This window comes from Rhinolophus hipposideros (genome assembly GCF_964194185.1).
Source record: "Rhinolophus hipposideros genome assembly, chromosome: 3".
Taxonomy (NCBI): domain Eukaryota; kingdom Metazoa; phylum Chordata; class Mammalia; order Chiroptera; family Rhinolophidae; genus Rhinolophus; species Rhinolophus hipposideros.
Window position 1 is genome coordinate 21,199,951 of NC_138049.1, and position 17,084 is coordinate 21,217,034.

At 35.0% G+C, this 17,084-nt stretch overlaps 1 protein-coding gene across 3 annotated transcripts in view; it reads right to left on the reverse strand.

The window, feature by feature from the left end:
- Positions 1-15,043, reverse strand: part of VTA1 (vesicle trafficking 1) — a 57,023-nt gene extending 41,980 nt beyond the window's left edge. The window contains exons 1-2 of one of the 3 annotated variants that reach the window (XM_081036108.1): positions 14,877-15,034; positions 14,463-14,518 (exon numbers count right to left, since the gene is read on the reverse strand). In XM_081036108.1, coding sequence (XP_080892234.1) covers positions 14,463-14,469 — 7 coding nt within the window. In that variant the 5' untranslated portion in view covers positions 14,470-14,518; positions 14,877-15,034. Of the gene's footprint in view, positions 1-14,462; positions 14,538-14,876 lie in introns of all 3 variants that reach the window. The other 2 variants (XM_081036109.1, XM_081036107.1) reach the window with 2 other exon arrangements.
- Between the last annotated feature and the right edge of the window lie 2,041 nt (positions 15,044-17,084).

Sequence of the window (17,084 nt, forward strand, 5' to 3'; positions counted from 1 at the left end):
TTAGGTATAAAGCATAGGTAACAGCCCAAATAAATGACAAAATGAGGCTGACTCCTAGATACACCTTAGCTTTAGTGGCGACCATTTCAGAACTTAACCATTAAGCAGACACGCAGGAAGTTAATTCCAGCATTTTCCTGTTACCATGTGAAAGTGATGTATTCCTAGGTAAAAAGTACAATACTCAGTTTCTAACGTGTGACTCAACTATTTCTACCGCTTCTTATAATAAAAATGGAGACTATCTCCTTTGAAGCAAAAATCAAATTATTCCCACCTTGCTATCACAACCATTATCATCCTCTCTCACAACAGAAATATAAACAAATATTAGATTTTTGTCCTTTAAAAGTTAACCTCAATGCAGATGGCTGATTTTAGAAATAGTGTAGTAACAATATTGTTTATTGGTTTTGCCTATGTGTTTTCTTGGTTTACATGCATACTTAGTCTTTGCAATTGTAAGGGCATTACTGTACAGTAACACCTTTAATTGAAGAACTGGATCATCTCAGAAGTGGAAAGATTTAGGATAAAAATTGGCCTGGCTTTTACATTTTTAAATATCTTACATGGTTTACAATTTTTAAGTACAGAAAATGTATCACAAGATGCAATCTCTAATATTAATAAAAGTGAAAAGAAATCTACTTATAAAAATTAATAAAGATCTTTTTGCCACAAGGAGTGGAATAAAGGATCACTTTCATATAGATCTCTGTTCAAAACAAGTAACTCAAAGCAGCAGCAGTACGATGAAAAATCAATGTCTAACATGGAAATTACCTACTAAAACAATAAATGTGTAGCTAAAATCATCTATAAGAAAATACATTTGATTCATTTCATCAAAGAAATGGGTTTATTTCTATGAAAAAATATTATTTGAAGATGGGTAATGAGATATATTTGCAAAAGAATCAAATACTTTCTGACTCAATTTTAATTGAATGTGAGGCATTTTAGAGACAAACATTTACTAATCCTGAAGATATGTGCAATTCAAAGTTCCACAAAATCTAAACATTAATATTCTAACACATCCTTGTTTATACATGAGAAATCTAAATATATGGAATTTATGATAGAAATACACAAAAATATACATTAAAAGAAATTGTGAAGAGTGATACTTTAATAGATTAAATGAATGTCTCACTCAAATAGGAATCATTATGATGTATATTGATGTTTAAAAGAAAATTGTATCCCAATGAAAAGAACCGAATATATTATTCTATTTGTAAGTATATTATAAATATCTGCTACTTTTTTTGCGTGTGTGTATGTGTGTGTGTGTGAATGGACTTTTGAATCAAAGATTAACAAGAAAGTATCAATGAATGTTTACTACCACGTTTCCACAAAAATAAGACCTAGCTGGACAATCAGCTCTAATGTGTCTTTTGGAGCTAAAATTAATATAAGACCCAGTATTATATTATATTATATTATATTATATTATTATACCCAGTTTTATATTATAGTAAAATAAGACCGGGTCTTATATTAATTTTTGTTCCAAAAGACGCATTACAGCTGATGGTCCAGCTAGGTCTTATTTTCAGGGAAACAGGGTATTTACTTCACTCATTCTTCCACAAAACAAATATTTATGGAACTTATGAAGTCATAATGTACATAATGCAGCAGCTTTAAGAAAAAGTTATCACTGAATTCCTACTGAAAGATTGTGCTGATATACAGCAAACACTAAGTAACCATTTGATTATTAAAATAAAACCACAGTATTTAATTCCAGCCATGATGGAGTAACTATATTTATGATCACCATAAACAACAAAACACATCTGACAAAATATAGAAAACCTATTTTCAGACAATGAAAACAGCACAAATCATGACACCTAGATTAAGGAAACAAATGAGGTGACACCAATGGTTAGCCAGGCATTCTGCCTGGCCACACATTCCAAACTAAGAAGTAGGGAGGCACAGTCCTCCAGTTGAATTGAGAAGACAGACTGGAGTTCAGGTGGACTGAGGCAGCTGTAAGTTGAAGGGCAGTCCTCAAGAAGAGGGAGCTAAGCAGAAAAGAAACCCAGAAAGCTGTATATGGGTAACCTTGAGGCTCGGTCAAATATAACCATGTACATATGTAGGAGAAAACTCCACAAGGCCAAAGAATGGGCAAGAGCTGTGAACTGAACTGCTCCCAAAGCACACTCAGGGCTGGGATGCATTCAACCAGAGTGGAGAATTCCAGATGTTTACCCAGGATTTTCAATAGAGACACCAAAGATATACGCTTTACTAGTTGGCTTTACCTGTCCCTAGAGAAAAGGCTACTTCAGACCTGCCTCCAAAGCTAAAATCAAACAAAATAACAAGGCTCAAACTAATCAAATTGAAAGGCAAATAACGTAATTGTTGGCCACATCAAATCCCTTCCAAGACAGACCACAGACTTCAGATATTCAAGAACTTAAAAATTCAGTGTCCTGACGTCAAAAATGACTAATGATGGTAATAGGCAGGAGAATGCAACCCACAACAAAAAGAAAAAATAGTACTGTGATAAGTTACAGGTTAACAGCCCAGTAAGATTAAACAATGATAAAAATAACAGAAATAGCAGGTGACAGTAAAATACTAGGAAAGCATTATAAAGTATTTAAAGGAAACCATGAATAAAATGAGAGAAATAGAACATAGACAGAGGAACATAAATAGAACTTCTAGAGATTAAAAAATATAGTATCTGAAATAAAAGAATTTACTGGATAAGATTAATATCGTGTTTCCCCGAAAATAAGACCTAACCAGAAAATAAGCCCTCGCCTGATTTTTCAGGATGACATACCCTGAACATAAGCTCTAATGCATCTTTTGGAGCAAAACTTAATATAAGACCGGGTCTAATTTTCGGGGAAACACGACAGTAGTTTAAATACCACAGAAGAAAAGATTAGTGAACTTCAGAAGACAGCAATAGAAACTATTCAAAATAAAGCAGGGAGAAAAAGGATTGAAAACTGGAACAGAAACAAAACTAGAGTCTCAGTAAAGTGTGAGAAAATATTGTATCACGTGTTCTAACACGTGTAATTGGATCCTCCCCCAAAAGGGTGGGAAGATATGGCAAAAAGAAAAATAGCTGAAAGAAAAAATAAATTGACAAAACCTTTATCCAGCAAAAATATCTTTCAAAAATGCAAATGAAATAAAAGTTTATTTCACACAACAGAAGCTGGAAAGAACTGTCAGCAAGCCTCGTAAGAAATGATAGTTCTTCAAAAAGAAAGAAAATGACAACCAGATTTAAAACTTGGATCTATACAAAGCAATGAAGAGTGCTGAAAATGGCAATTATGTGAAAAAAAATTTGTAATTTTTATGTTCTCATTTCATACATTCTTTAAAAAACAAAGACAATAAAAATGTATTAGGGTTTATGGCATATGTATAAATACAATGTATGACAACTAGAGAAGAAAAAAGAAACTGAAGTTCTTACTTTATATGTGAGGTGGTATATGACAGTACTGTGATAAGTTATTATAAACACTAGAGCAATCACTAAGAATATAAAACAAACAGGAATATCTAATAATCCCACCCTGGATACAATGGAATCCAAGGTGCTTCCAAAGAGAATTGACTGAGGTTAAAAAACTAAAAACCTTGACAATCAACAGAAAAATAAACGATGAATTGAATGAAACAGGAATTTATCATCAAGCATTGAAACTTATTGTACATAATCCTGTGTTGCTCCAGAATATGTAAACTTTCACTCTGATCAAACATAAGTCATAAAAATGAACCTTACCAAAGATCCTCAAGCTTGCATTGGTGCCAAAAGATGCAGTTAAGGACAGTTAATGACAGTTAAGGACAAGTTTCTTGACTCAACTGACCCTGTCTCTTCAACCTTAGAAACAGGTAAAAAGAGACTAAAAATGAAATGACTTACTTAAAGCAGGAGTAACTATTAAAATGACTATTTTTTAAAAATAAAATTCATGTTTGCATGTTTGCAAAAACAAATGTAAACGAATGGAACAGTAATCGATAAATCAGTAGTCCAACTTTGTTTTTTGTTTTTGTTTTTAACCTGTTACTGCGACAGTAAAATATCCTGAATAAGCTGATGAAAAAAAGTACTTAGGCAACAGGACTACAGGCTCCAAATAAATCTACCAATTTAGAAATTAGCCAAAAAAAGAAAAAGAATTACTTATTTTTATTGGCTGAGTTAAGCTTGTCTGACTGGCTTTAGAAAATCCAATTTCTGTGTGATTAACAACAAAAATGGGCAACTGATTATTAATCCTAATATTCATGTGGCTTACCGCCATTAAGAAAGAAATCTAATATCATTTAGCCTTTATTTATTAAAAATTTATACTTGTTATGTTTAGAATTGAAATAACCACACACATTTACAACTTCCTGAACAACTGTATTTTAATTTTTCTATGACCACATAAATAAATGACTCAAAGACATTTGTACACGGTCACTGAAACTTTATTAATTGTACAATGTCACCCCCTAGAGGAAGTTTTAAACCAAACTTGAAACTTTGTATGTTTAGTTAATTAAGCAAATTTATAAAGAAGAGATCTTTCTAGGTTTAACTTCATGTATAACACCAAACCTGAAAGAATAAAACTATTTATCATATAGCGCCCACATTTAGTAGGGACTCAAATATTTTCTGGCTTTATTAAAGAAGAAAAAAAGAAAAAGAGAGAAATATATGGAGGTCGGAGATATGTTGTTAATAACACCAAACCTGTTCTCCATTTATTAGGAATGTCTCAGATTAATGCATTGGTTTTCTGCCCTCTTTCATTTTTCACCAATTTAACTAGTCCCTTTACTCTCACTCACTCTATAACTGGTTTTCTAGTTACTACCCACTATCAACAATTTCCCACATAGCCATTTCTCATCCAGCATGTGCCATTCGGGTCCTGGTTCCTTCACTTACTCAGGGAAGGAAGGACCAGCATGACTGTGAGGTTCACATCAGATATCCTGCAGGAAAGCATTGTTAGAAATGCCAAGGGCTATACGAAGTTGTCTGGGCCTCTTTATTTAGTGACAACTATATATGGCCATAGGTCCCTCTGGAACAACTGTTGCCTTAAAATTCAGCTCAACTTAACAAACATTTTTTAAGCACCTAGTCTTTATTTCTGTAAATATCTTTAGTGACCTACCACTACCTGGCACAATCAATGAACAAGAAACACCCAGCAGGGTGCAAGACGTTTTAGGTTTACAGTCTACAAGAGATACAGACAAATGAAAACAATTAACATAAAAGGATACAAAACACAAAGAGGAGCACATAGAAAAGAAGCACTTTAAAAACAGGGGGATTAGAAGATGGCCTCCCTGAAAAAATGAAGATCAAGCTAGTAGTACCTTAAGGATAAAAATGGAATGGCGGTGGTGGGTAAGGGAAGAGGTATCAAGGCAAAGAAAACAGAATGTTGGAAGACACGAAAACAAGAGAAAATGAGTAAGGTTCTAGAAATAGAATGAAATTCTGTTTGATTAAAACTACGAAAGATGATTAAACTGTTAAATTTGAAAATCTGACAGAAATGGAAATTCTAGAAAACTTTAATATAGCAACATTGGCGCAAGCCAAAGTTTCTTTTAAAGGGGCATCAAATATATGGTGATGGAAGGAGAACTGACTCTGGGTGGTGAACACACAATGGGATTTATAGATGATGTAATACAGAATTGTACATCTGAAATCTATGTAATTTTACTAACAATTGTCACCCCAATAAATTAAAAAAAGAAGAAATTGATAAATGTATACAAGAATTTACACCCCAAAATCTCAAAAAGTTCTGCTTTACCAATGACTTTTTTTTTCAATCTAAAGAAAGAAATCTGCTTTTAATCCAAGTCAGATATGAGACAAAAAAAGCAATCTTCTCAACAATATTTAGGAAATCAGCATAACATTATTACCAAAAATACGACAATGATAACCGTTCAGAAAAAAAAAAAAAAAAAGGCTGACCCAGATTTACTTAGGACCATTCTTGAGGCAGGGGGCCCACTGAGAATATACAACAGATTAGGACATTAAGAAAAAGACACAATAAAACACATAGATGACACCAACAGCACGATACAAAAAAGGAAATAAACTAATGAACTGGGTACCACTAAATTTAAAAACTTTTTTGTTCGTGGAACCCTGTAATGAAGCTAAAAGGACAAGCTACAGACAGGGAGAAAATGTTTGCAAAAACACATACTACCTGACCAAGGACTAGCAACTAGAATATATTAAGAACTCTGTCCTTTTTGTTGTTGAGTTGTATGAGTTCCTTATATATTTTGGATATTAGCCCCTTAATGGCGATATTGTTTGCAAATGTCTTCTCCCATTCCGTTGGCTGCCTCTTTGTCAGAGAGTGAGAGGGAAGCGGGGTGGTGGACGAGGGTAAACGGGGTCAACTATATGGTGATGGAAGGAGAACTGATTCTGGGTGGTGAACACACAATGCCGTACGTATACAGATGATGTAATACATAATTGTACACTTCAAACCTGTGTAATTTTACTAACTATTGTCATCCCAATGAATTTTAATTAAAAAAAATGAACTCTCAAAACTCAGTGTAAAATGATAAAAAAGGAGCAGGGGCTAAAACAGGAATAAACATTTCGCTGAGGGTGATATACAGATAGTAAATAAACAAAACAAATCATGACAACTTCAGTAACCATCAGGGAAATAAAAATTAAACCATGGTATCACCACACCTCTCCAAACAACTGAAAAAATAGTGACATGCCAAATACCGGCAGGATGTGGAAAAACTGGATCACTCATTACTCCTATGTTGCTGGTGAGAATGGGCAATGGTACAGCTAATCTGGAAAACAGTCTGTCAGTTTTTTATAAAACTAGACATGCAATTGCCACATAACCCAGCTATGGTACTCTTGGGCATTTATCCTAGAGAAACGTAAACTTATGCTCACACAAAAAAACTATACATGAATGTTCATCAACTATATTCATAAAAGTCACAAACTGGAAACTGTCTTGGTCTCTTTGGGCTGTTATAACAAAATACTGTGACTTAGAACAAAATACCGTAACTTAGAAACAACAGAAATTGACTGTTCACAGTTCTACAGGCTGGCAGGCAGTGCTAACATGGGCAAGTGTTCTTCCTGGTTGCAGACTTCTTGTATCCTCCAGTGTTGTAAGGAGTTAGGGAGCTCCGTGAGATTTGTTTTATAATAATAATCCCATTTCTGAGGTTCCAGCCTCATGATCTAATCACCTTCCAAAGACCCCACTACTAATAACATCATTTTGGGAGCAGGATTTCAATACGAATTTTAGGGAGGAAACAAACTTTCACACCACAGCACAGCTAAGGATCCTTCAACAGTTGAATTGTTAAACTGTGGTATATACATACCATGGAATACTACAGAGCATTAAAAAAGAAACAGACTATTGATGCATGCAACAACCTAGATCAGTTTCTAGGCAATTATGCTGAGTGAAAAAAGTCAATTCCAAAAGATTACACAATGTATAATTCAATTTATGTAATATTTGTTAAATAAGCTTAGAAATGGAGAAAAAGTTAGTGGCTGCTAGGGGACAGGGACGTAGGGCGTGGGGGAAGGAGAGATACACGTGGCTATAAAACATTAACATGAAGGATTTTCTTAGGGAACTGATCTCTACTTTGACTATAGTAATACAAGAATCTACACCTGATAAAACTATTTAGAACTAAATACAGACACACAGATATGTGTAAAACTGGGAGAGTCTGAATAAGATCGATGGCTTGCATCATGTCAATATTCTGGTTGTGATACTGTACTATAGTTTTGCAAGTATTACCACTGGCAGACACCGGGTAAAAAAAGGGCACACAGGACCTCTCTGTATTATTTCTTAAGGTTGCATATGGATCTACAATTATCTCGAAATAAAAGTTTTTTTTGTTTTTTTGTTCCCCCTTTTTTTAAATGAGTTCCAGGTGCACAAAACAATGTAATAGTTAGACATTTATTATTTATATCCCTCACAGAGTGACAACACTCCTACCCCCACCCACTACCCCTCTGACATCGCTCAGTCATTACATTTCCACTGTCTCTATTCCTAATGCTGTACTCCGCTTCTTGTAACTATATATACATATATACAATTATAGTTGACATTCAATTCAATTATAGTTGACACTCATTGTTCAACTTCAGCTTCAGGTGTACAGTGCAGTGATCAGGCATCTACATCATCCCTGAGGTGGTTGCCCTAATGAGACACGTGTCCATCAGATACCCTACAAAATCTTTAATGTAATTGATTACATTCCCCAAATTAACTTTTGTTTCCCCATGGCTATCTTGTGGTTACAGATTGTGCTTTTTAATTCCCTCACCTTCTCCCTTATCCCCACCCCACGTCCCATCTAGCAACCCTGTTTTTCCTCTGTCTCGAAGACTGTTTTTGATTAGTTCATTGATTTACTCTTTTCTTTAGATTCCACTTATAAGTGAGATCATATGGTATTAGTCTTTCTCTATCTGACTTATTTCACTTAACATAATGTTCTCTAGGTCCATCCATGTTGTTGCAAATGGTAATATCAAAATAAAAGTTTTAATTAAAAAAATACAAATTAATGGGATTCTTTCTAGAAATGAAGGTATGTTTCAAATATAAGGAAATTTACTATTTTGTTATTACATATATTAATAAGTTCAAAGAAGTAACAATAAACATATCAGCACTTGCATAGATAGTAAAAAAGTAATTTGATATACAGTATTTCAACATTCATTCCTGATTTAAAAGAAGACCGAACAGCACAGAAATATAGGATTAAGGTAACAACAACAACAAATTATAAAACACTAGAGTATTCCCATTAAGGCCAGAGATAAATCGTTTTTGGAAATCATACAATACTGAAAAGGCGGAGGCACATGGTTAAATCCTATGACATACTCCTATTTAATCTAAAACCCATCATAACATAGCAAGGTAACAAGTTATAAAATACAGTGTTGGAATTCTTCCCATTTCCTTACTGTAGCTAGTGCAATGAATTCAAAAAGCAATGAATTACTGTATAGTTCTTTCATTCAATTAATAGATAAAATCTGCAAATATCCACCATGTCTTAAGTACGAGATTCAAAGATCACCAATATAAGACATTTCTTGCTCTCAGATTCTAGTGGAATATAAGTAATATTTAGAGAGATGGCATTCATTAGAAATTTATAAATATCAATTATGTGCCAGGTGAAAGAAAACAAGATGTCAATCCTTGTCCTCCAGGAGAATCCAGAAGATTGAAAGGTAAATAGATGTTTATAACACAGTGTGATCAAGATGAACTGGAACAATTTCTAGACCATCTTTATGAGGTCATGAAAAGCAACCTGCAAAAAGTAAAATTTGTATTGAAATTAGTAAAAGTTAGTCAGGTTAACAGGAAGTCAGGTAATCCCAGGCAGAGAGCAGTATATATAGTCTCAGAAGTAAGAAAGAACACGGAGTTTTTGCAAATTAGCAAGCACTTAAGCAAAATCTTGAATTTTTTTCTTACAAAAAAACTTCCTTGTTCTACAAATTTAGAAAATTTTTGTTTACTCTAAGACCTTAGAAATGTATCCCTTCACACATTTTAAAGTTAACATCTACCACTTTTCATCAGCTATTTAAACAGATACAAAAAATGTCATTTCTGTACTACATAAGACAGTAACATCTAAAAATTATGGTATTCTTTCAACTGTAAATATAGTAACTTGGTATCGATCACAATCTATTTTAAGACACAAAAAGCTTTTTAAAGTTAGAAATAATATGCTGTTGTATTTTATTTTAACCCATATTTTCACTTACTTAATCTTATAGAATTTTATTATAAAGAATATATCTGTATGCTCAAAATCCCTAACTTGAGTATCATTATCTCTGCAAACAAATGTACAAAAATTAAAGTTTATCAAAATTTCCTGTGAAATAAGCTGCTAAGTATTAAAATGTTCCTTCTGGAATTGAGGCTTTATAATTATTGTAATGCATAATTGATGAAAAAACAATTATCACTATGTATTTTAACAATCATTAAAAATAAAAAGTAAAGTTTTATTAGAAATGAATCATATAATGAGTTAAATTGCATATATGAGTCAATATGATTTTCTGTCATAATGAGCCATAACAGGGTATTAGTTTTATTCCTATTTTCATTTTTATGAGTGTAACATGGAAAAAATGTATTCACATAAAGTAGCAGATCAGAATGGAAGTTCTGTCACAGCAAAATCAATTCATTCTATAAATGTCTTCTGGGTGACAGGCTAAAAAGCATATAAGAACCTATTATCAAGTAATATTTTTAATAGCCTCTTAACTGACGATTCAATTAGGTCTGTCCCAAAATTTGTTTTAAAACTAGAAAAGGATTTGTCAACCCATCAGTAGAGTTATTCATTTTCTCAATTACTGTGAAACATACAGAAAAAGAGTCATCATTTTTTTCAGAGGTTTCTTGTTTATCCTAAGTCAATGAAACAGGACTGGGAGAACTGAAATACTGTTCATTTCAACATCCTATGGCAATAAATAGATAGATAGATAGATAGATAGATAGATAGATAGATAGATAGATAAATAAATAAAATGGATGAATCGACTAACCAATCAATAAAAATGTTTTTATTGTATCACTTGTTTTAAATGTATTTCTGGAAAAAAAAATAACACCTCAGAGATGAAGATCTAGCTCATTTAGTTTAAGGAGAATGTCTACCATACCACATAAATGGCAGACTGTTGTTAATGCCAAACCAATCAGCCAATGGAGGCTTACTTTTTCAGAAAAATGACTTAAATTTCCAATTCAAATAAATATGTTAACCTATGTCCACACACGCCTCATCTCATCTTAATTTTAATTCTAAAACTGTGGTTAAGCCACAGACCCTTACACAAGCTTGTCATTTAGATGAAACAAAAAACTGCCCCCTTCAGCCTTTTGCTCTTATCTCAGGAATGCCATTCTTTAATAATAAAGAGAGAATGAAAAGGTAAGGTCATTTCATGAAAACTCTTACCATTTGGGGAATTCAACACACTACAACACAGGTTAGTTTTTAACATGAGGTATTACCCTGAACAGATATATGTATGAGTGTAAGAGAATCTGAACACAGTATTTTCCATTGTGTTCCTTCCATGTCTTTGTCCCTGTAGCTAATCCTCCCCAAAACCTTTCGCAAGACCTTGGTCCCAAATGGTCCCTCCTCATTACTCTGGATAAAATCCAAAATGATCAAACAATGGTTTCTAATCTTTAAGAACGATTCTGCCATCTTCCTGACCAATTATTCCTAAAAGGAGACAAACCCCAGGTGACTCCACCATCCCCCTTATAAAATGTACTACCACTACCCTCCTTCCCCAAATGAGAATGTTCCTTTTGACATCCTTTCTCATGCCCAGCATTTTGAATAAAGGCTTATTCTTAGGTCTCATTGATTTTTGTTCATATAAGACCGGGAAAGACAGGAAGCTCTACCTAATACCTTAATCAACGGAGGCTTCACTAACACTAGTAATGTGAATTGTTCCTTTCTTCCGGACACCCTGTAGGTTTTCTACCTTCATTCCCAGGGCAACACACAGCAAAAATATTCATGATGGATGAGAGTATGCCCTTCTTCTGTAAACTAGAAGGGCTACTGTGAACAGAATGTAGGAAAAGAGAAGCAGCATACTACTTTGCTACCATGACCAAAGGAGTCTTGTCAGGAAAGTAACATATGGAAATTGAGAATAGGGAAAATGATTCCTGTAGCACAACTTGCAGACCAAAGTTTAAAGAGCACTGGTTTGGTATGTCTGAAGTACAAATTAAAAGGAAAGAAGTCACCACGAGCAGTCTTCTGTTGAACAGCAGAATCAGGCCCACAAATACAGCAGTTAAAGGAATTACCAGACAGCAAATAAAAGTATAAATTTTATAAAACATTTAAAGAAATTAGTATTTTTAAAAATATGGTAATAAAACACTATCAGAGATGTCTATGCCAATTTGAAAACAAAACAAACAAAACAAACAACCCCAGAACATCTAGAAATAAAAAATGAAAGCAGAAACTCTATAAATAGGTTATACAACAGGATACCTAAACAGAGATAACCACAGACCTAAAGAAATTACACCAAATGAAACTCAGAGAGACAAAGGGATGCTAACTATGAAAGCACTGAGACAAAGAAATAAAGGAGAAAAGTACAACACATGTTTAATCAAAATTTCAGTAGAAAATAGAGATAACAGAGAAGCAATATTCAAAATCCCAAACAAGGTACTACATGTACAAAAGGAAACCTAGGCCTAGAAAATTGGAACACAAACCATAAGGAAGAGATTAATAAACTGGCCATAATTTAAAAGTAATAACTTTTAAACACCAAAGGACTTCATAAATAAAGTGAAAAATCAAACTATGAACTTGGAGAAGACATTTGTAATGCATATAACACAGAATTAGTATCTAGATTATTAAGAAAAAACAAATGGTGAAATAGAAAAATGGTCAAAAGCAATATAGGTATCTGGAAAGGGAATCACAAATGGTTAATTAACATATGAAAAGATGATCAACCTCATTAAGACTCAGTGAATTGCAAATTTTGCTCCACTGAGACACCATTTCATGCCCATCAGATTGGCAAAACTTAAAACGTCTAATAACATCAAATATGGTGGGTCCATTAGGCCTCATTTTATTATTCACTAAACTGTTTACACACATTATATATGTTCTTCAATATGCATATGTTTCAAAACAAAAATATTTTTAAGTGCCATCTGGATTTAACAATAAAAATGTTCATGACCCTGCTGAGAGAAGCTTCAGTGAAATAATGGGCATGAAAATCAGACTGCAATGAACTGAAAATGATGTATGAAATAATGATGTAAAGACAACTACAGACAACTATTTCAAGCTTATCCTTGAGGTTGGGCAGACAGGAAAACAACTTTAGAGAATGTCATAGTGACAGCTTCTTTTTTCTTTTTTAAATAAATAAATAAATAAAGGAAACTGGGGCAAACTTCGAAAGAAATAGCAGAATAATGACAGGAAATAAAGGGTCCTTGGATAGTCACAAAGGTACACAATATAGAGCTCATGAATAGGGATTAGTTTTAGACAGGAACAAGGGTTTCTATTTCATTGTTACAAGAGATGATACCTCTTTGTCCCTATCATCATTTTTCTCCTCGATCTAACCACTCCAGTGACAATGGCCTCCTTGATTGTCCAAGCACCCCCTTGCCTCAGGACTTCGTTTTGTTATTCCCTCTATGGAGGAGAGAGAATACTTATCCAGATGCATACTTTCCTTGCTTTTCACTCATATCTGCTCAGATGTGAACACAGTGAACTGGTTCCCAGACCACTTTGAAAGTGAAATCCCCTATTCACTCTCTTACTCCTGTTACCCCTATTCTTTTTCCCTGCTTTATTTTTTTCTCCATAACCTTCTAAAGATTCTATATAATGTACTTATTTTTATAGTTCAATCTCCCACTCCATTATATGTAAGCTCCACGAATGCAGGGACTGTAGTCACAGTGCCTGGTAATGCTTGATATAGGAAGAAGTTCAATGAATACACGCTGAAGGAATGATTAATGGCCCTTGCTTGAAGAACCTGAAGAACAAGTATAATAGAAAAAATGCTGTAAGATTTGAACAAAATGAAGTAAAGCCTGGAGAAGAATCAACTTACTGGCTACATAGGTGGTGGCATTTGAGTTAGATTTTAAATCATGAGGAATTTGCCTAGTGGAGTAAAAAGGAAAAACTTCCAAGGTGAAGAACACGGAGGTTTGAAAGGGCCTTGCATATATGAGGAAAGAAAATGGATACACCTGGAATATGGCAGAGATGATGGTAGACCAGATTTTAGCTAACCTTGTAACATTCACAACAGATGACCAATTATATTGAGCTTAACTCTAAAAATCTTTTTCAAAAGATTTATAGTTTCCTGGTTACTTATCTGCAGTAAAGTTAGAGTATGGAATATAAAATAGAGTTGACATAACATTACTGGAACTATTCTCTTTACTGCAAAGGAAAAACGTTTGAAAAAATTCAGTTGTTTTCCATCAACTGTACATTGCCTATATCACAAGTGAGACTACTGCTACCAAATGCCTCAACCCCAACTATTACTTAAGTCAGACTGAAAAATTTCACTGGTGGGAGAGCAATTTGGATGTAGACGTGGGAACAGTCAAATTCAAAAGCTTGTTTTGTAGCAGATGCTCTCCATTTAGCCACTTGTGAGTTTTCCGACTGGCTTACATTTGTCATAATTAATCTGCGTGAGATTATGTTTACAATTCTTTTGTCCACATCACTACTGTCTTTGGGGCACTCACCTTCCATTTAGCTCCAACTCAATTACTCAAACTACCCAGGTTATTTTCAGGATTCCCTGGTGGAGACAAGAGGCTCTTGTGTGTACACACAGAAAGAAGAAACAAAAACAAACAAAACACCTTAGGGCAGTGTGTTTCAGACTTCTCGAGCCCATGTATCAGTTTAGGAATATTAAGGCACAAGAGAGGCAGTGGACACCATCATGCTTTCCAAGTTTTGGCTTTCTGGGACCTGCGAGGCTCAGAGAGAAGGTCGGGATCCCAGAGTAGGGCGGGCCCCACCCTGTTCCCAGGGCGGGCCAGAGGTCAGAGCTCAGGTCTAAAGTCAGGGGGGCAAGGCCTGCCCCAAGAACCACAGAGGAGTATGTGGGGCCCGGAAGGTAAGGGGGGGCGCAGCGACTCGGAAAGACTCACAGTAATAGGCCACAACAGGGTCCCGCTTGTCATGTTCCTGAGCCGTCCTCAGATGATGCTGTATGCTCTTAAACTGTGGGGGGAGCGGAGGCAGCGGGACAAGCGTAGCCATCGCTACTCCAAGACTCACCACTTCCTAGTCGCGCGCCACCGGCACTTCCGCTTCCGCCGAGAGGTCACGCGCACGAGCACGCAAGGCAAATCCCGCCCACTTTCTTGTTGCTTAGCGACAGCCAGTCAACTACAGATTCCCGCTGGAACAACTTCAGCCTGCTTGGCCCCTGGCAGTTAAAGGCTAAGCCACACCAGCGCTCTCTGCTGATGTGAAGGAAGAGAGTTTTTGTTTTGTTTTACTCTTTTGTTCTGTGGGTCACCCCCCTCCTCCTCCCCGCTTTTGTGGCACAGGGAAGGACAGAAGGGGAAAGACAATAAGAAAATAATGTTTGTTGATTGGGAAAAAGGATAAAGACCTGAATTGCCTTTGCTAACATTCAGGAATTATCGCTTCCGATTCCTCAGATTATATTAATGGCATCCATAGTAACTTTTCAGATCTTAGTAACTGTAAATTCAGTTCTTCTGTAAAATGAGAGATGTTGCATTTAAACTTTTAAATTACATTCTTCTATATTCACACGTTGGATAAACTAACCATTTTTTTTTCAACTTACAATTGAACTTTCATTCAGAACTGGATAGGGTATACTTTAGTGAATGAATAATTTGTAGATCATTTATTTTTGGAGAGTGATGAACCATTTACAAAGTATTTTGACATTCATTATCTTCTTAATGCACAGAGAAGGCGTTCTGGTATACTTCTTGCTCAATGCTACTGACTCATACCATTGGAGGCATCAACTTTTCCTTGTACCATCAACAACTTCAATTCTTTTTCTTTTGTCTCCTTCCCATACTATCATCTTTTACTTTACTTACGTCCTCGATTAACCTTCATTATTTCTTTATTTTATCTCAGTCCCCAGATTGGAGCGTTCATCTTCAAACCAGTTTTTATTGAAATCACATTATTTCCAAGAAACAAGATCTCAAGCTCTGAAAATTTCCTCTGTCTATTACTCTCTACTCAACACTAAACCGGACTCCTAATCCCTGCGGATGCTGTTCTTGGTCTTTATATAACCCCCACTGCACATTCTTTGTCTGTTTGCGGTGTCCATTATCTTACTCTGGGTCTGGCTTTTTTTTACCAAGCGAAAAACTGAGTTCTGTATTTTCCCCAATCTCAGCAACTTGTTTACTACCTCTCCAGGATGTGTTTGCTATGGACTGAATATTTGTCTACTGCACAAATTCCTATGTCAAAACCCAGTGTGATGGTATTAAGAGGAGGTGGGGCCTTTGGGAAGTGATTGCTGTTTATAAGCAACCCAGTTTGTGGCATTTTGTTATAGTAGCCAAAATAGACAACAACATTATGGTTTCTTTTTCTTACTTCCACTATCTTGACTTTCCGGTCAGAAGTTGCTGGATTGATAGAAAAATTAATGAAGCAAAGCAGAGTGGGATAACCATAAATGCCTTTTCTCTGTCCTTATGACTTCTCATTATTCTCTTTATATTACTTCGTGATTCCCACTTGCGGTTGTCCTTAAAGATCTCCTCAGAAGTTTTTCTAAAAGAGTCATATCTAAGTCCCACCACCAGGCATTCAGATTTCATTGTTTTGGGTTGGATCCTAAATATCAGTATTTTGAAGGCCTTGACGAAATTTTAATGGCATATCTAGGGTTGAGCAGCTGATGTTTCAAGCGTTCCCTATTCTCTTCCAGCCAGACCTTCTGCTCTGATTGCCTTTGCCAAAGACTGTGCTCCCTGCAATTGAGATTAAGGCCACCAAATAGGAATTCTTTCACTTTCTCTCTGCCACAAAAAATAATGATAACTAGCTAGCATTTACTATGTATTATGCATGTTTCTAGGCAGTTTACATCAATTTATTTAGTCTTTATGACAACCCTATAAGGAAGGTAATAATTTCATTTTCATTATTTCACTAATGAGAAAAATGGGACACATAGAATTTATGTAACTTGTCTCAGATCACAGCCAGTGAGTATGAGTGTTCTACAAAGTACCCAGGTACTTTGCTTTTAGAGCCTGTGAACCTAACCATTACTACTTGACTTTAATGTCTTTCTATACCAATATATTCTTGTGTTTTGTCTTTTCTCTGTTGCATCATCC